Raw genomic sequence first — 21355 nt, 5'->3', positions numbered from 1 at the left:
TTACTACAAACAAAGGTATATTTGTGAATATTATTGTGAAGCGGAGAAGAACCTTTAACTTTTCAATCATCAATTACAGCAACGCATAAAAACATCATGAAAAATGACCAATCAATGAAAGATGTCTGTGCCAACTTGGACCCTAAAGAGCCATTAGTCAAATGATCAAGTGGCTTTCATACATTTGATTTACTTTAAGTCTTGGCAAAAGCATTAGTATTGGATTTATTATAAAACTTGATTTATTTTGTAGTTTATTTTTTAACTAAGGCTCCTATTACAGACCTGGCAGTCACATGGAGGTTTTTTAGTTGAATTGCCTCTTCCAAGGTTTCTTACATTTACACTTACATTTTCCAAATGCAATGACTTTTAACTTTTTTTGTTTTCGTTAGACAGAACGACTGTATCTGTTCCTTGGCGGGCCAAAAAAGGCATTGATCGATACCGAGTGTGGTACTTATATACTTGACAGACTCATGCACTTGACATACCTGTCGTTGATGCTCCAGTTGAGGCAGAGGTTGAGGGAACTGAGGTTGCGACATTTCCTCACCACCTCCATCACCGTCTCATTGTTGAGCTCTGAGATGTGCCGCAGGTCCAGGACATTCAGGTTCCGTAGCTACAAGACGAAACACACACACATATTTGAATTATTTAATCATCCAATAACTAGATGTCTTCCATTTTGTGGTCAAAATATTGTCAACATCTTTTTTAAGTGCTAGGTTAAAAAAAACTTGTAATATTTAAAGAAGAACCGTATACATTTAAACCTTAAAAAAACACATTTAAAAAAAGAAACCTGTTATTTCTTTCTTCAAAGAAAAAATATGTATATACGTACGGAGCCCCTAAAGCAGTGTTTCTCAAAGTGGGGGGCGTAAGAGACCAGGAGAAAAAATGGTTTTGAAAAAAAAATGTTGAAAGATTATTGATTCGAAAATAATATGATACTTCAATATTTAAACAAACATCTTCCCGGGGGAGCATGCCCCTGGACCCCCCTATGTAAGGTCCACTCCCCACTTATAAAAATAGCACTTTACCCCTGCTTACACCTACTGTATATGCCGTGAGCTGATTATCGAGACTTCATTGTAACTGTCGCGGGTACACTGTGTATTTGCGTGGGGAGTGTTGCAGTAGAGAATTCCACTGTAGCGACCAGTACATAAATGGGAAACCCTAAATGTTTGAGCACCCTCTATGAAACGTCAAGCTACCCCACAGCACCCCTAAAAGAAATCTCTGGTGCCGACACTGAGCCTGCAACCCCATTTTGAAGAAATATGCTGTGCCAAACAGGCTCATTGCAGCCACTAATGATAAGACACACTTTTTTGCCAAATATCAGCATTTTCTTTCTTTTCATTTTTTTTGCACAGATTGCAAAGTGGCAAAGTATTATAACTCATTGTTCTAGCAAAGGGATTGCACGATTGTATTATGAATTTATTATTTTTGACCACACAGACTTATGGAGCATTGTTTTATTATCACTGTTCTAGCAAAGTGTTTTCTTTTATTTTTTTGAAAGGAATGCTCACGTTCATATTGATGTATTTTAATAGATGTTAACTTGGTCCATTAAGTGACTATTTGTGTTGGGGGGGCCCGACTTTTTTTTTTCTCCAAAGGGGGGGCCTGATAGAAAAAGTTTGTGAGAACCACTGCCCCAAAGGGACATGGAAAAAAAAAAAGTCAGGATAACGGGTTAGTATCTCGTGCTCACGACCCGTTATCCCGACTTTTTTATTGTTTTTTTGAGAAAGTTACCGGTGCGCCAAGGAGGAAGTGGAGCGCACAGGAGACAATTGTTTATTTGCAGACTGTTATGGTTATGTGGGGAAATGACAGAACATACATTATTTGAGATAATCTTAAATGGACCAGTCAAATTGAGCAGTCAAACTCCCAAGATTTATAAATGAAACACAAAAAATCTAAAAATATATCAGAAAATGATTTGTTGCTATAAGCAGTGCACCAAATGAGAAGAAATATTTGATGGAGGCATGCATGGTATACACGCCTGCTGAATTACATGGACGGTTTTGATGTATCCTCAAGTAATGTGGAAAGAAAATCATGTAATGAAACCTAACATGGCAGATAAATGATACAACATTGCTGTTACTGTTTAATATGATGTGCCTGCGTGCCTGGTGTGAGGGGTTATGAACCAATATGAACATTCACTTTCCATCATCTCTCCGACTTTCAATAATCCCTCTTTCCGATCTGAATACTTTATAAGAGGGGGTTTAGATTAATCCTCCAGTCAAAATCTCTACTTCCTGACACACTCCTAGAAATCCACATAGGCACACTGTTCAACAATCGCTCCTGCTCGCTGAAACTACCAAAGGCTTTTCAAGTCACAGCACAGGTGTACTTTCTCTGATGCATGCTCGAAAGTCTTTAAAGGCACAGGTGCATGCACACACGCACACACTCACACACCAGGGATGCAAGATAATCGAGGTATGATATTCAGGCCAGTCGCAAGGGAAGCAGTGAGGTAAATGTCAGGGCCAAGGCTAAAGAGAAAACAAGCTTACAGTTGGTCACTGAGCACAATTGTGCGCTCCATAGGTATGACATATACCTAGTAGCATGAAAACACATGGGGGGAATGCATGAGTACCTAGGACCTCTGGGTGAAGTAAGCACATATGTAAACACTCTTCACTCTTCCCCACATACTGAGAATAAAAGCACAGTGACTCAAACACTGACTGCAAACAAACAACAGCGAGTGTTTAATCCTGCACTGAGATTAATGTAATAAAAAAGACAAACCTTTACCTTTGTCTATAGTGGCCCCACACAAAATTAGATCCACACCTCTTGGGATAAAAGGTCTGCTTTGGCAGGAAATAAACATGAAACAGATTTTGTTTGTGGCATATATGCACATATTTACTAATGAAACACACATTAAACTTGTTTGTGTGTGCAAAGACGGGTCAAGAAAGCAGCAACGATAATTAGGGACAGCTAAACTGACATGATAAACATCAGTTTTTAATGAAAGTAAAATAATAAATAACTATGAATCAACAAAGAAATGCACGCACACTAGCAGATGCTGAAAAGTGGACATTAAAAAGCACACAATAACTGTCATTTGCCCCTGTGGCCAGTGTTGGATCAAAGTGCTAAATTATTCATGCTGAAATAGGCTGCTATATGTGTGTAGGTCTGTGTGTGTGCGTGTGCGCGTGTGCGCGTGCTGCGCGTGTGGTGCGTGCGTGCGTGCGTGCGTGCGTGCGTGCGCCACCTTAAAAATCAGACCTGGGTGTGGACTAAAGGATTGCTACCTCTTATATTCATAGCAAAAGACATTCATTCACACTGTCAAAAATTCTCAATCAACAGCAGACACGTACACACAATTCCTCTTGCACACACACAAAGATATATATACACACACACACTCACACACTTATTTGCATTCTGTATTCATGGTTTTTGAGCCTGGAGTACATTTTAAAAGCCCTGACATCAAAAGTAGTATTTGTTCTCAAAATCTGTAAAAGTGCTTATGTCTGCTATAGTAGTATTTCTACTACAACCAATAGTAACCGTTTCATTGATGTGGATAACCAATGACAAATCAGGCCAACTAGTGTGAGTTTTCATTGGCTGAGAGTGTAGCTAGGTTGAAAAGAAAAAGAAAATTTAGCAGATGTCTGGATGAAAGCGAAGTGTAACGTTGTTAATCCATCTGTAGCAAAAGCACCGCAGAGAAAATAAATTCCACCGTTTAGCAGACATTTGCCGAAAGAAAAATATCCTCCAAATCCCTGAATTGAAACTGAAAAAAAAAACCTTTGGGTAATTAGTCGCACCTCCAGAATGTGACATGCCACAGTGCCAGTGTTTTTTTTCTCATAATTGACAGATTCTCATAATTTGACTCCTATGTGAAAGTTTGTAATGGTTCCAATCCTATTTAAACATTTCCACTCATAATACAGCTTATGTGTGCCTCATGTATTCCCGTCATCCAAGAATAAACAGGCATGAAATAGAAAGAAAAAGAAATGGAGAGAAACGGGAGAAAGAAAGCATTTTTTTTTCAGACAGAGTGGAAGACAAAGCAAGAGATTCAGAGAGAGAAAATGTGAGATGGAAACAGAGGGGGGAAAAGTGAGGGGAGCAAGAGAGAGAAAATAGAGAATAGAGAGCAGGGGATTTGGTGGAGGTTTCGGCGTGTTTTTCTCCTCGTTGGCTGAAGTCTGTAACCAGGCAGAGTTTGACTCGTCTCCTCTGACTTGGCAGCTACACCTGGATCATTATTCATGCAGTTCTTAAAAACAGTGAAACCTGCAGAACCCAGCTGCTCTGGGGCCAGCGTGTCGTCCCGCCCCGTGAAAACACATGCATGCCGCAGACATTGGGGCTCATTATATGAATATTCCAATAACTATATTCACACTAAACATTAACTCAAGGATTTTATTTGTGTTTTTATTTACATTTTGTTAAAGTTTATAGCTTGACTCACTATATATCATACATATTTTGTATGACTGACTACATTAATTTCACAGAAAAAATTAAGTTACCATTTTTGGTTTCACTTTTACAAGGCAAGTTTATTTATATAGCACATTTCAACACAAGGGAATTCAAAGTGCTTTACAAAAAAACATATGAAGAGTTTATGAAATAGGATTGTTATGAATGAAACTGCCCAACACGATATGAAGCAGCAATACTCTTCAACTTGTCAAGCTAAAACTCAAAATTAAGCTTACATTTTGCAAGCATTAAATTAAATAACATAACATTAATGTATTAAAAATATATTTTATTCTGATATTTACACAGTTTTTATTTCAAGTACTTTCTGTTAGTAATTTGTTTAATACTTGCTCTAAACTTTGTTTGCCTGATTTTAAATATCATGTGTTTTATTGGCACTTTTAATTTAACTAAGTAATTATTTCTGAATGCTCAATTACTAAAATATGCAAATAGAAATATAAATATTTAGGTTAAGAGAAGTTATTTAAGAATGATTTAATTGAATACATAATAAAAGGTATAAAAGTTTTTAAAATGGTTAACTTTTAAAGAATTACTCAACCTATCTCAAAGTATATTTTAATACGGTTTTAAAATCAACATTTTATTTCTTAATTCAAATGTTTAATAATGGCATTAAACCCCAAAAGATCAGAAAAGTCATTTAAGGAGTGAGACCCCACCCCCCCAGGCTTCAGCGAGAAGCCTCCCTCAAACAGGAAGAAAGGAAGTCACAGTGAGAGGTCAAACCAGAAAAATAACATTACCCTTCAGCCAAACATAGTTCAATATTTGGAGAGGTTGATTTGACACTTTATTACATTAGTGTATGTCACAGTCTGGCACACAGTGAGGGAGTGTGTGTGCACCTGTGTATGCTCCACCAGACTACAGAGCTATAACTACCTGTGCTATTACTTAATTTATTTGCACAACGTCAGGCATCATGATGCCAAGCAGGAAGTTGAGGCCTGTGGACCCCATGCAGAGGATGTGATGTCATGGTTTGAGCGCTGGCACAAAGCAGCATGAGTTCATGGCTGTTGCTGTCCATCAACCTCAGTGTCCCGGCTGACAAGCAGCTAGATGATATTTAAAAAGCACGGACAGAGCAAGCATTGTTTTAGTCCTAACTGGCAAACATGTTGGGTTTGGAAAATATGAGCTGCTATTTCATTGCTGTAGTTAATTTATAACCACTTCGAAGATTTATTATGTGAGTTTAGCCAATGAAAAATATATGTTCTTCATCGGGAAATGCTTTAGATCCAAAAAGAAAACACATGCACACAAGCAATGAAAAAATGGGCTTTTCAGCAAAGCGAACAGCCGTAACGGTATAAACTCTCCATTCTCAGACAAACAAAGATTTGTCCAAACCAGTTTATATCCTCTCAACAATGCCGTTAGAAGTTTAAACAGTGACTTTGAAGTCATTTACAAAGTCCTGAGAAAAGTCAAAGTCGCAGGGTGTTGTTGAGGTGCCATTGTGACCCTGACACATTTTGCTCGGCTGTCCGCATGTGTTTGAAGACTGTGAGACGGCATGAGGTGGGGGGCGAAAAGGTGGGACGAATGGCAGAAGTGTCACAAGGTGAACACAAGTGCGCACTCATGCATACACGCTTTGTTTGTTTTTTCCATATCGGAACATCCCAGACAGTTCAGTCAGACAGGAGAAATCTGTGTCGAGACAATCCCTCTGCGGTAAGCTTAAATCATGCGCCACGCCGCGCCGCGCCCCCCCCCCCTTCCAGACGCACACACTGAAAATCATACACACACAAACACACAGGGGCCTGTGCAGACAGAAAGATATGAATATTTGAAAAAGGACTGAGGCAAAAAAATGGAAAAGGCCATGGGTCTGGTATCACAAATACATTGTCTGCATCAGTCATGGACCAGTGAGCTGATCCGTGCGTGTGCGTGTGCGCGCGTGTGTGTGCGTGCGTGTGTGTAAACTTTTTTTCTTTATCCTTCTTGCACCCATCTACTGTCTATCACTTATTCTCCCTCTCCTACCCCCTTTTTCTCTCTCTTTTCCTCCCTTACAGTCGCTAATCCTGCATGTGTTGGTGTTGATAACAAACTCAGTGGCGAGGAAAGGCTCGAGGAGATAGAGAGTGCTGGTTTCTCTTCGCCGCTCTAAGCCAAATGACCACATCGGCACGCGCATACACACTTACGTACACAGGCAGTAGTCTGTGCGACAGCACTGGATGACAGTCACAGCACAGTGACACTAGTTGGGCCAATAATGAGACATGATATCCCCCCCTCCAGAGGTCAGAAACCTCTCTATCTGTCTCTGGGTTAAAAGTCTTAGAGCCAAAAGAATTATTCTTCAATTACTCTTGCGAGAGACACACATCATCCTTAGGCTCTTCTCTGCTCATTATATTCATAAATCCCCCAATCTCCTCCATACAGCAGTGAAGAAAATTATTATTACAATTTCAACTCATTTTGCGACCCCCCACAACCCCATTACCTTTCTTCCTCTAAATCCCCTATGCTCTTTCGTCTCCCCTTTATCCTCTCCACCACCCCTGAGACACAATACACACGAGCACGTACACAGTCACACACACACATTTGTACATAGGAAAAGGTACAAATAGAAATGAACTCACACACACACACACTGACACTTCCCCGGTTTGTGCTGGGAGTTATCAGTATGACACAGGGCACTGTGATTATGTACTTCCTGTGCTCCAGTCAGAGGGAGGAGATAAGGGTCCAGCAGACTACAGCAAAGCCAGACACCAATCATCCAATGTGGGGAGGGGCTGGTGGAGTGGAAGGTGTGAAGGTGACAGTGGGTGAAGACCTGCATCTTAACCTTTTGTATTTCAAAACTTCAAAACCGCTTTCCTAACCTAAGGTTGTGGGCATTTTGAAATGAAAATGGGAAAATAAATAATTTTCTTAAATGTTTCTCTTGTTTTTCCTATTTCTTAAGAGGTTGTAGGCTAAATCTGAACTTCAATGCTGCAAGTATATGCTACGACACTAAACCACGGGAATGGATAGAACATATGATTCTGGTTGAGAAATTACATAGCTTCCCTGTCCCTTTCCCAGACTGTTTTATTTGCTCATAAACACACAGAGAGAATGAGGTATTGCCCACGGTCCAAAACCTGTCAAATTTAGTGCGCATTTATTGAAGGTCTCAGCTTTTTAGTCTGGAGAAGAAACAAGGAAAACACTGAAGCGGCACGGCTGAATTAATCTACAAGAGCCAAAATTAAGACCAGAAACATCCAAGATCTGCACATCATAGAGACAACACATCGCTATCAAAGTCTCCAAATATATCTCTTTTCATCTCTGACACATTCTTCAACAGTCTGTTCATTTGTTATGTCGTTGGCCCGCTCTCCCTCTCTCCCGGGGGTGGGAACTTCCACACATACAAAAAAGGCATTTTGAGGCCCACAGTGTCTTAAGGGCAATGATAGGCTGATGTATGAGGAGGGGCATTGTGGGTAGAAATGACAAGCAAAGGGAAGCCATCAGTGGGACATCTAAGGGTCGAGAAATGAAGGCTCTCTGGCACCCAGAGCTGCTCTCAAACACTGACTCTCTGATACAGCCGACCTTGGACTTAATCACTACCAGAAGAAAAGAGCGGCGCTTGACAGGAAGATGGAGGGACGGTGCGAGACTGTGTAGAAAAAAAACACACTAGTATAGAAGATAGAAAAAAAATACACACAGAGATTGAAGCGTAGAGAGACAACAGGTAACAGCACTGTTCAAAGAGAGGGATAATGTCTCTGTCCGTGTCACAGAGGCTGAGAAGCAGAGAGAGAGCACAGAAAATGCAGTATGTCACCCACTTCTGAAACACACATAAATCCCTTTCATCATACACACACACAGATCACACTCATGCTTGCAAAGTGATGCCTTCCACCCTTTTTATAATGGCCAACACCTCCATAAATCTATTGCACTTCCACCTCTGGGGCTGGTCACAGGCTTGACTAAAGAGTAGAGCGCCTGAGACTAAATGAGGAGAATGATTAATATCATACAGGACCACAAAAACACATAGAAAGTCGTCAAATTAGTTGCAAACAAACCACTGAATGCTCTGGGACACCCACAAAGCCTCTACCCCGACACGTTTTGTATCCATTACACAGCCTTGGGATGTGACAACCTCATCAATAAAACTATTATTAATGTCAAGGGCTTAGAGCTGGCTTTGAGCTTCAATCTCAACACCGACCATAAATAACAATGTACAGAGGATCCTCAGCACGCCAACACAGAAGACCACATCAGATGCACGTCTGCTTTAAAATCCTCTGTTTTGTTTTGACATTTAAAGCCGTTTATAATATCTCATTTTCAAGCTGTAAGGAAAGTGTTAGAACGCTTGTTTTCGATTAGCATCCTTTATTCTTTCAGACAGCAGACAATCTTGATTTTCCTTTTTAGTCGCTAACAGGATGATGATTTATCAGAGCACAGAGGAACCACTAAGCTGCCGTAGGACTGAAAGACTGAAAAGCATTAGGAGCATAAATATCACAGCTTTACAGTATACTCTACAGACCATCGGCATCGAACTCAACACCGTGGGTGGCCTATTTCAACCATCAGCTCACTTGATTAAGAAAATACGATTTCAATTGATTTTCTCAAACCCTAATTTGCGAGAAGTCGGTATGAAAAAAGAATATCAATCTGAAATGAGTGTGTCATATAAAATAAGTTAATAAAAGTAATGGATTTTCTTCGCTTTTTTTCTGGTGGTGGCTGAATAGCAAGTTAGGAGGTTGGGAAGATTATCAGCAAGAGAAAGAGCAATCGAGGAAGAAAAGAAGTGGGAGTGAGAGTCTCATAATCTAACAAGAGAGCAGTCCTGAAATCACATGCAGGTCCACGGAGTCATCAGAAATGCAACGATTCCAAACGCCAAAATATGATTTTCAATTGACACTGGATGGGACCAAGTGGGAATGAATGAGAGGATACATCAACTGCTAAACGAGATAATTACTATTAGAGATTATAGAGGGATGGAGAGAGGAAGTAGAGAACCAGAGAGGGACTCCGGGCTGAAATGACAGATACAAAGAGAGCTGTGATTTGACTCTAAATCTGTACAGATCAAATGAATGTGGTCTTTGAAACATTTATGCCTCATCACGATTCAAGTGTTATTATCTTAGAAATTAAGTATCTAAGTGGTTGACTAAATCTGTGTTTGATTAATAATCCTTTTAGGTGGGCAAAGTGTGTGTTCTGTAAATGCTGGTGAGGCAAAACTGACAGGTTTTTGAGACTGATTTTTAAAAAAGTGTAATAAAAATAAGATCAACCTATAATATTTATTTACATAAACTCTTAATTCATCAGTTTCCTAATTGCTCAGCTCCAACGCCTTGCTGCAGGGATGTAGATGTGTATAGCCGGGTGTGTTTGTACACTGTGGCATCACTGGAGGGTGTGGTTACAGCCCACTTCGGTCCACAACCATCAATGATTTTGGAAGTGTCAGGACGAGTGAAACTAAATTGAATTCGACTCGATTTAGTTGAATAATGCACTTCTTGCTCTGTATTTAAAATGCTATGCAATGGTTGCTAAACTTTGTTTGGCATTTCCGTTCTAAAATGTGTTCAGTGGTCGATGGCTCTATAAGGACGTATTCAAATTGGAAGTGTTGTACTGCACCACTCACCTCAATGCTTAAAAATATAATTAAATCAACAACTTAATGACAGCGTCAACAATTACTTTATAGGGATCATGAAAGTGGACTTCACAGCAGAACAGTTATATTGCTTTGCATCAGAGGTGTGGGGTTAAAAAAGCATTTTTGTGTAGTAGTATCATTTTGCAGAGGTTTTTTTGTATGAATACATGTGACATTACTTCTTGTATCAATTTGTATAAGATTGAAAGTGGGGTTCTACATGTATCTCTGGTGTCTGTCCTGTTAAAACCCCCAACCTAAAAATGTTTTGAAAAAAGTACAGAAAAACCTATAAAGTTATTTTTTTGTTTAAACAGCAGAAGCTTTAAAATACAAATATTATCAGCATTATTAACTTCATCGCCTGAACTTCTAAAACTTCACCTTGGTTAATACTGTAATAAATAATAATGAGTGTGTGCTAGACTGCGTGTGGGCGGATGTGTATGCGTCCACCTCCAGGTATGCTAATGCTGTTATGACTGGCTGGCTTCATTACTGTCTGTCTACAACACACTGGCCAAGGTCAGTGGGGGCTGCATAGATGATAGGGGGCCAAAACCATGAGCACAAATTAATCTGCTGTTTAATCTAATAATGCAGCGTGGCATCGGGTGTCTCAGTCCTATTAACACAACTGTAATTGCATTTGAGGAGGAATGGGCACACGTAGCCCACAAGGGTACGTTCAGACTTGCGTGTACCCCCAAGTACATCAAAAACAAATCGAATTGTAATACACAGGCACACATGGATGTGAACAACCCCTGCACACTTATACATAGGTGCACTCTAGATGGATGTTATGTTGGGGAAAGGAAAAACATCTGAAGAAAAGCAGGGTGCTGTATTTCCTGATGGATTAAATTCAAGCAATCACGGTGTGAGTGCATGTGTGTCCATGTTTATATGGCACGGAGCATCTTTAAACCAGGGAGCCCTGCTCATTAGCATGGTAATATCCAAACAGCAGGGTGTAACCAGAACAGCAGCGTATTATTAGGATTCATCTCATTAGGCTTTCATGAGATTTAAAAAGTTAACACGAAATAACTTCAAAACTAAGTCTGAGATAAAAAATACCCAGCGATGTCGTACGTTTACTCTCCAAAAGTCATTTGCCCCCCTGGAGACGATGCATGGCCTGCAGCAACGTAGAGAGCTGGCCCACGGTAACAGGATTAAACAAAAGTCTTGACATTTCTGTTGACATTTACTGATACGAGTAATTACTTCAAAAAAGTGAAATTGTTGACTGAAATTAACCCTCTTTCAACGGAGATAGAGGATCTAAAGTATCTTCATTTTGTATGCAAGTAAAGACATGAGTTGAGTTCTTGTAATAAGTAACAAGTAAGGGTCCAAGGAGCTATATGAGTGAGTGACACTAACCGCAGTGAGATGGATGACTCCCTGAGAGGTCACCGGGCATCCCATGAAGCCAACAAACTGCAGCTCAGGACAATGCTCAGCAACCGCTCGTACAGACCGATCAGTGACCTGACAATAAAAGGGAGAGAAGAGGGAGAGAAAAAGTTTAGCATCACGGGTAAAGAAAATATTAATATGCATAGTTCAAGTAGATGTACGGAAGAGGATTAGGGCCAAATGAAAAGACGTTTTGTTTTTGTTCTGGGAAAAAAAATCATAATTCTGAGATTAAAGTCATTTTTTTTTTCACATTCCCAATACATTTTATTCATGTGGCAACTACATTTCACAAGTTTTTTCTTCTAAAATACCGCGTCAAATGCATATTACTGTTTGAAAATGTGTCATTAATTCACATTTCCAGCATCAATATATGACATTTATGTTGAAAATAAATTGCTTTTTCTACCTTAGCAGGAAAGTTTAGAGAGAAGAAAGCTGAACTTGACAGTAATTTGCATGATATATATTTGACGGACAGAAGAAAAAAGGGGGATCACAAGAGAAGAGGAGAAGGAGGAGGATAACGGACAAAACAACCAAAAGAGCTCGTCTGCCAAGCAGCGTGGGCGTCAACCTATGATGGATGGACCGTTCTCTATCCTTCACCCAGCCGTCTACTAACAGCTCATAATGGATCAGAGATCAATAGGGAACATTTCCACCAGCTTTCACTGTAGTCATCAATATGGGTATTGATGACTCCCTCATCACACTCAGCACTGCAACAATTTGTGGGAGATTGTTAGTCCTCTCTGAAACCTTCCTCAGTGTTTCCTCAAACTCTTCAATCGTCAAAAAGACTTTGTAAGATAAGAGGAAGGAGACAAAAGAGATACAAATGCTAAAGGCTTTGATTAACCGGGAAACAAAGAAAAACAATCATCAAATAACATTTAGAGGCATCCCTGGTTAAAAGATGGAATTATTGGAACACTTTTCAAGAACTAATACCCAATGGTTTAATTAAAAACACTTCTACATGTAATATACAAATACTTAAGAATCCTAAAAAGTAAATGAAGATTCACAGTGGGTGGAGCTTGTAAGCTGGTATAATGAACGCCAAAACCAAAACGTAGTTTCATTTGAAAGTCATCCTGCAATTCCAGAATAAAAAAAAAAATGGTCAATGGTTAAAAAACTCAAGTTTACAAAACTAAGATTACAGGAACAACACTGTATCATCTATCATATATGTATGACTGATATAATATTCCAGATATTTATAGCTGAAAAGTGCACCAATGTTACAATGCGCTATGCAGTTTAGCCATTCCCTTTGTGAGCTTTATATTTGGGTTGGAGTATTTGTGTGTTTGTATTGAAAGTGAAAGGTCCCTGCTGCTTCTGTTCAGCCACGGCCTGGCGTTCTCACAGGTCTGTTTGAAGCCCTACCTATTACAATGACACTACTATTTGTAAGCCGTGGTCCTAATTGAGCACTATACAGTTCTTATCTATTTCTCCCTGTCTCACTGCCTTCCTCCCCCCTTCTGTTGTGCCTTAAAGGTTGCTGAGTCAAAGCAGAGGAAGATGGAAAACCCAGAGAGACAGCGAGGGAAAAAGTCACAAAAAGAAAGAACAAGGTCTCCATTTATCTCTCACCAAGTCCCATACAGTATGGCTTATCTGGGTAAAACACCTCCTATAACTCTTGTGAAGTTCAAAGGTTGGTTTCTCACCTTACCAGAAAGAAGCCAAAGTGCTTGTAAATTGCAAAATGGTTCATAAAGTAATGACTATAAAGGATTTCCTTTCACAGGTGAGGCAGTGGAAATGTGTTTCGAGCAGAAATGAGAATTGAGGAGGAGCTGCAGGCATAGAGCCATCTAAGGTAAGACATTTTGTCTAAACATGTTACTATTTTCAGTATTTCACTTCAGTACAGATGTAAATATTTTAACTATGAATAATGAGGTAAACATTGTCATCCGACATTCATGGTCCCAAGAGGATTTGTCTTATTGTCCTGACTTTTTATTTACGCACCTTTAAACGATTTTGTATTACTTTTGTTACCCCCCTATTGAACAGGATCATACCTCTTTCCAGTGTCTGTATGTTGAGCCATTTAGAAAAAGCCTGCTCCAAATGTAAAAAAAAAACGTATCAAAAAGAACAGTTGACCCTGGAAAGCTGTGAGCACAAGTTGTAGTCTCAGTGTACTTGCTAGTTTTGAACAGAACAGTTTTTTAGAGCAATCAATAACTGGATGCACCTTAATATTCTTAGCCTCAGGTTTGGACCCACACAGCTCCCTGCAGTCAGAAAAGATTAAGTGAAGGTGAGTCAGCGCTCCCACTCGGAGACACTGATGCATATGGAACCTGATCTGCTGGGCCATGTGGAGAGAGGCGGAGGAGTAGAGCAGAGTTGTCTTTTTGAGTATCAAACTTAAAGAAAAGCCTCCAGAAGGACCAGTCTGAGCAGAGCAGCTGGCAGGTGAAGTGAGCTGGCCAGAGCTCCCACCAACATGGCCTCTGCCAAAAAAGCATCAAGGAAAACATTTTCAGGGTTGACTACCAGCAGTATCAAAAAGCCACACACCGCCATGATCCTTGAATCAGAACCGTCTGCAAGAGAAGCAAACCAATCACAGCAGAGGCCACCTCTGAACTGCCTGTATTACTGGTGTTTGTGGTGTAAAAGTGTGCGCTTACAGTTGTGTGAGAGTGAGTGTCTGTTTATGAGTACATTTGAGTGTGAGAAGCATAACACACAAAAAGAAAGACAGCAGGTTACACATCTACTGTAACTTTGAGCAGGTGAGAGGGGAGACAGAGAAACACATGTCACTAGATAGAGCAGAACAGACCAGGAGGGCATGTACCGTATCAGATTGTGTGTGCGTGTGCGTGTGCGTGTGTGCGTAACACCATATAGGTTTGAAACTAGATTTGTCTCCAACCCACAAAAACAAAAACTCCTCCCAAATTTCTCCTTGCTTCCCCCTCAACCTTTCATGGACTTTGATTTAAAAACATGAAAAGAGCCATGGCAGGGCTTTTGGAGAAGAAGTGGCTAGCCAAGAGAGGCCTTAAAGCCTTTTAGAAGGGATCTAGTTTAATGGTTTCTGGGTGAAGGAGGTAAGGAAAGCAGGCAAAAAGTGGGCTGGAATGGTGGAAACATTGCAGTGATAAAGATAGCCTTCATGTGTACGTGTCTTAAAGAGCTGGAAGGTAATTGTTCAGAGTGCTGGGGTAGCAAAAAGAAGTAATGCTGTATGTGAGTGTGTGGTTTTTGTCTGGCACTCAGTTCTTACAAAACGCTGGGGCAGCACCCAGGGGCCACTTCTCATCCAATAAGGGCATTTAAGCCCGTCAATATTGTCTATCATACGACTCGTTTGACTACATCAAATGCACAGGGAAAAGAGATGTAAACAGAGAAAGACCAAAGCAGATTGCCTTTAATCCCGTTCATCCTTTGTTCAATAGTTTGTTCTCCCCTTCAACCTAGCCTCGTTTAAAACTGGACAATTCTCACCAACAAAAACAACCGAGCAGGGTACAATGGCTTAACACCATCAACACACAACTACTTTACAATGAAGATAGCATGGACACCATCATTATGAAGTTCTCAGACCAGGCACAAGCGTGTAAAATGATCTGATACAAGAGGGGTTGCTAATGAATGGATATTCGTGAGACAAGTGGAACTAATAGGGATGGTTGTTGGACAACTGGGAGGGCCATGGCATTTAGAAGAAACCAATTATCGAGCCACTTGGGCCAGCCGTCCAGTTTAGTCTAAGCAGATACCAAGGATAGCACGGAGCACGACTCATGACATTTCCCTGTGTTTGATTTTTTATATTTGCTGTTGTAATTTATTGTCTTCTGTTTTGCGATTGTAGTAATGTGTTATTTATTATTTGCATGTACAGCACTTTGGCTCGACCAAAAATCGTTTTTAAAATGTGCTATATAAATAAAACCTGATTATATTTGATTTGATATACAGTATAAGGCCTCATGAAACAACATAGTCTTTGCTTTTTGCTTAGCTAAGGTAAGGGTAGGGTAGGATTACAAAGTCACCTTAGGTTGAGCCTAATGTTATGTTCAAACCAAAACATTTAAATGAAGAAACCTTAGAAAAAGAAGACAATAAAAGGATTGCATTGGTCCTTTTACCAATTTGAAACAAAAAAACATACACTGCTATTTTACAGTGACAAAGATGTTTGAACTCAGGCTACTGAATATAATCATGTCTTCATTTGAGTTGTTGGTTACAGAATGATATTACAGATTTCCAATATTACCCATAAACAAGGTCTCAAACTGCAGGCCTGCGAGGTACAAATTGAAGTGGGACGATTTTCATCAAAGTTCTGTTCTTTCCAAGGTAATCATTTTCTCCATAAATACCCTCTTAGGGGTGATATTGCAGTGGGTTCATCACAACCTTGGAATACACACACGCATAAACTTAGGTGCCCACTCATGAAGTCATGCACACACACACACAGACACACACCAAACTCTTTTTTTAAAGAGCTCAGATGAGCTGTATTGACGCTAAGGACTGGTGATCTGGCAAAAATCTAAATGAATACTTATCATCCTCTGTAATATCCGATGCCTGGAGACAAAAGCAACATGGAAAGTCATAAAGTTTTACTACAGCGAGGGAGAGTCTCTTTACTGTGCTGTCTCTGTACTGATGAGCAGGCACTGTGCACTAAGTGCAAGGCGGTTGTTGCTTGGAGCTACGTGTGTGTATTCATCAGCAAAGCATCGCAGAATACAAGTACTAAAGCTTTAGCATTCACATTTAAATCTGCAGGAAAACAATGCTGTGATATGAGCACACATACAGACACATTCACAAAGACATAGAGAGATACAGATGCGGCAGACACATGGGCCGAGTACAAAGTTGAGTCTACACAGATGTGAGGTCCTTGTTCGCCAGCTATCCAGAGAGATGTTTTCCTTGGCTAAAACAGAGGGACTTGTCATATTTATGAGAGGGGTTGAGACAGGAAAACAGGATGGATCACAGTGAGAGACAGGGGAGAAGGGCAGGGGGGAGAGGAAGAAGAGAGGAGGGGGGATGAGAGATTTGCAATATTTTCATGTTAACATAATGTACCTTCTAGTCTTCGGTGTATTGCTTTGGCAAGCTCGGCTGCCTGTTTCATGCATGTAAACGCTCTCTGAATATAGATGTGACAAACAGGAGGTGAAAAAGATGGAGAGGTGGTATGACAGGCCAAACAAGCCATAGGTGTGTATGTGTGTGTGGGGGTTGTGGGTGTGTGTGCAGGGGAGTATACGTGTAGATGAGAGCGATCTGATCTTATTAGAGGCCTGACGGGATGAGGAGCTTTGATGAGAGCTCTGAATCACCACCATCTAATCAATCAGTCTAATTAACCAAGCTTTATAAACACTATGCCGAGCTGAGAAAGAATCCGCCGACACATAGATTAATAATGATTACTGAATACACTGCAACACATTCTATTAACAATCCATCTTCATGCCTATCCAGCGGCTTTGCATAAGAAGTCGCTTCATTGCCAGTTTGCAGAAAATCCTCCGAAAAATATCATAGGTTAGTCCTCAAAGTAAATTAAATACTATTCCCAATAATTCATTTTGATTTTTATGATTGGACTTCTAAAAGTGACACAGCGTATTAGCATTATAAGATAATTGGCCTATATTCATGACCGCATTTCTTTTTAATAATCTAATTAAATGAACAGGCATGGCCGGTATTATAAAAACCAGACAGTTTAATGGTGAACTTTATAAAACAGTTGGAAGTCATTTTTGTTTGCACTCACATTTAAGTAGAAACAGGATAGGTTGCTCTTTGACGCCCACCCATGTCTTCACAGAAGTGTGTGTGTCATATGTGTGTACATGTGTAGCGTCAAGTCATCACATAAAGCAGACCTTTAACCACCAGCGGGGTTCTGCGTGTGTGTGTGGTGTTACGGTGACCTGCTGCTGGGCAACACCAGGCAACAACTGTCAGCGAGGACAGAACCATCTCCCTTACACTCCACTACTTGTGATGCCACGCTGGGAAGTGGGTATTTTGTTTTGTAAACTAAGAGCCTGTGACACTCTCTCAGTCTCACTGGGTTTTTTTTCAATCCCACAGTTGTTTTGCCTCTCTTAACCTTCGTCCAGCTCATTATTTTCTGCTGTAAATTGCAGGAAAAAGCAAAGCATGGTCAGAAGGCCAATGTGTAACACAAAGCACGCAAAAGGCTCTCACACCATTTAAATAGAAAAACTGAAAACTGAGGGCAAGTCAGATGCTAAACAAATGAGTCGTACGTAGTTAGTGACAAACCACATTTAAGAAGGATCTGTTATTTATGATGAATGTAGATTCTAAGCAAGGCTGCAAATAATTGTTCTTTTCATTATTGATGAATCTGCAAATTATTTCCATGATCAACGGATAAAAGTCTTTTTCTGTGAAATGCCAGAAAACTGTGAAAGAAAATGCCCAGAGATGGATTTAAATGTGTGGTTTTATTTCAACTATAGTCCAAATCCAGATCTATCATGTGTATCAGTAAAACATCTTTACATATAAGAACCTGGATCAAAACAAATGTTTGCTATTTTTGATTTACAAAACAGGCTTAAACCTTTAAAAATGTAATCAAGTTATATGAGCTAGAGCTACGATGAAGAGGAGTATGGCCTTCCACTTTCCCCACATAACACATACCCAGGGATTCTTTCCATCTCTCCACTGTATACTGACCATAAAAAAGGCCATAAAATGGTCTGACAAACACACTGTATATTTTTCAAAAATCGAAAACTGTCTCTGAAAGATGACTGTTTGGAAAATGAAAACTCCCAGGATCAATAGATCCACTTTCCTCCAGCTGTGGCCATCTCAGACACACTTGGGAAAGAAATCCATGAAAAACTTGCCCTATCCTTTTCACATATCTCGAGAAAAAATTAACTGCTGCCTGCCTAGCAGGAGCTACTTCATTGCCTGAACAAAGGCAGCATTGCATGCGTTTTTAACGGAAATCAATTAATGTGCTATCTCCACATATTCACAGTACACACTTCTCTCTCTCACACACACTTGTCAAGCAATCTTGTCTCGTTGTCATCAGCCTTGATGATGCCAGGGAGGACTGAAGTCTGCATGGGTGATCGCCAAAGTGATTGATCGCCTCACTCGTCTGTACGCTCCACTCTCAACTGAAAATTACCTGTCATTTATTCAGTGGCTTAAGCCCTCGGTTCCCTCAGGAGTTTCACACACTGTCTTATCTCGATGTGGCTGTGTTCATGTGTAATTGCAGAGACAAGTATGTGGGCAGGGGGTGAGTGTTGGCTTCCAGAGACCTCTTCATAGCACTAACCATGAGATGAAGAAGAGCTTTTGTTATCTGCCTTTTTCCCTAAGGATCAATAATGCTTTGTTGCGTGTCAGACCGAAATCAGAAGCTGCTACTGCGGAGGAAGCCTAAAAGACATACTTTAGTCCATTAAATGCAAAGTCATTAAACCACATTGTGAAAATCTTCCATCAGTTCTCTTGAGGCTTCAAATCCTAGTGTGTCTTTGTTCCCAAGCGACATATCAATACATCTTTGAAGCATGTCAAACAAAATCAAACACTACTTCAGAGGAAGCAGAAATGTCAAATCTCATCCTTTAAATGCAAAGCGGGAACTGTTATTATGCCACATTGTTGAAGTCCTCTAACACCTCTCTTGAGTTTAAATCCCAGAATGTGAACATTTTCAGTCAAGGGCTCATCCTCAATGTCAACTTACCATATTAGTTCTATGGCTCTGTGCTTTCATGATATGCAAGGCCTCAGGCCATAGAGCAATACAAATGCAGGCTAGTTTTTTTGCTTTGATGGTTCCTGTTTTGACAAACCCTCTCTAAAGCGGAAGGGTCCAGCAGCATGTACAGCACAGTGCGAGTATGGCCTTCAAAAGAAGTACAAACTGGTTGTGTTCGATAACCATTTTACAAAAAAACCACAAAAGACACTGTCATAACAGACACAAACAACTCCCTCTTCTTTGTACACTCTACAGGATTCCAAATGCCTTATTGGAAATGCTGCTTCTAAACCTTTTCACTCTGCCTAAAGCAAGCCATCAATTAACCAGCTTGCCCTTCAGCTTTTGTTTCTAAACAACACGACACAAGTCTACACTCATCAACTTTTAAAAGCTGTCACTGACATTTAAAGACGTTGAACCAATTACAATGGACATGGCATTAGTACATAAGATTATGCTTGTCTAATGTCTCTTATGGAAATGTAATCAATAATTAGTTTCATTGTTGACCTTACCTTTATCTCAGCAAACTTCACTGACCAAAATATTACATAACTTATGGTGACCATGGTTGAGACTGATAAGAAAACTTGAAAAGGTATTTAGAATGTAAATGTCATAGTATGTTTAATAATAATACTCCTGCTGGCATACCCAAGTTTCCCAAGGCAGAAGTGGAAACCACTAAAAAAGACTTTGGTCTGCACAACACTTAACCTTTAAACCCTTCACTGTTCCCATGGTAACTGCGCAGAACAATCTATCAAGTTGGGCCTGAAATTGACTTTTAACACTTTAAGCTTTACTTAAAGATCAGTTTTATGTCTGATGCTAATGATGAAAAATAGGAACTTAAAGAGGCCTATTTGACCATGGACCTGGAACAGAGCGAGTGGCGTAGTGACGTTCCCATCAATGCCCGGCGTTACCGCTATGGCCCATATTGGATTGTTCTGCTCAGCAGTGTATGCAGGGAACCGCTGCCTCTTCTTATCGACACAGTGCTGAAGGTATGGAGCGGGAGCTGGCAACAGCTGAGAGAATCAACAAGACAGCAAACAAACAACAGCTTCAATGCTCTCTCAGGGAAAACATCGGTTTTCAGAACCTTTGAGTTTCTCTCAGATGACATTGATCTTGTGGGTGGATCTTTGATGTTAATCCTTGCTAAATACGCTATTCAGCAAATATGAGAAAGCCTCAAGTGGTGTGTGTGAATGTCAGAAAGAATTTGTAAATAGAAAAATATGCAACTTTGCAAAGAATATGAATCGCAAGCCCAGAGCCCTTGTGGATTACATTTGTAATCTCATATCTTAATCTTAAATCTCAACATGGCCTTGCTGTGGGGTTTTCCCCGACAACTGCTTAATCAAGACATAATTTGTGTGGATAACCTTGGGTGCTTCCTGTTAATCACATTATACAAAGATACAAAATTGATGTGCACTAGAGAATTACCAAGAAACTACTGGTCAAAAAACGTTATATCACATAAATGACCACATACTTTAGGTTGTTAGGTATCACCGTTAGTATCCATTTAAATAACTATAAATCCTAACAGCCTCTTTATTTTCTTTCTTTGTTTTTTTATTTTTTTATGTTCCACCTCTTCTCTCCTGTCTAGCCACCTTTCTTTTCACTTCTCAACAGTAAATTGTTGAAATCCAGTTTGCAAGAAATCAAGTTGAGCACAAGTTACTCTTGATAATTTATAAAGATTAAGAACCCCTGGTTCTAATTTAGAAGAGTCTTTCTCTTGCCAAGTTGCTGCTGTTAACTCCCTATAGAAAATGTTCTCAACGAGTACAGTTGAAGCACTGTAAACTGTACAGTCATTGTGAGTAAAG

General features: G+C 40.0%; 2 protein-coding genes across 2 annotated transcripts in view; both read right to left on the bottom strand.

Moving 5' to 3' along the window:
- otofa (otoferlin a) overlaps positions 1-21355 on the bottom strand; it is a 934066-nt gene that overhangs the window by 386367 nt on the left and 526344 nt on the right. The gene's annotated exons all lie outside the window — the stretch shown is intronic.
- LOC104966084 (F-box/LRR-repeat protein 17-like) overlaps positions 1-21355 on the bottom strand; it is a 198938-nt gene that overhangs the window by 141481 nt on the left and 36102 nt on the right. Inside the window, exons 2-3 of the mRNA XM_010795212.1 lie at positions 11657-11764; positions 495-625 (exon numbers count right to left, since the gene is read on the bottom strand). Coding sequence (XP_010793514.1) covers positions 495-625; positions 11657-11701 — 176 coding nt within the window. The 5' untranslated portion in view covers positions 11702-11764. The remainder of the gene's footprint in view (positions 1-494; positions 626-11656; positions 11765-21355) is intronic.

The sequence above is a fragment of the Notothenia coriiceps genome, unplaced genomic scaffold (genome assembly GCF_000735185.1).
Source record: "Notothenia coriiceps isolate Sejong01 unplaced genomic scaffold, NC01 NC01_scaffold00037246, whole genome shotgun sequence".
Lineage (NCBI taxonomy): Eukaryota > Metazoa > Chordata > Actinopteri > Perciformes > Nototheniidae > Notothenia > Notothenia coriiceps.
This window is presented reverse-complemented; position numbering and strand designations above follow the sequence as displayed.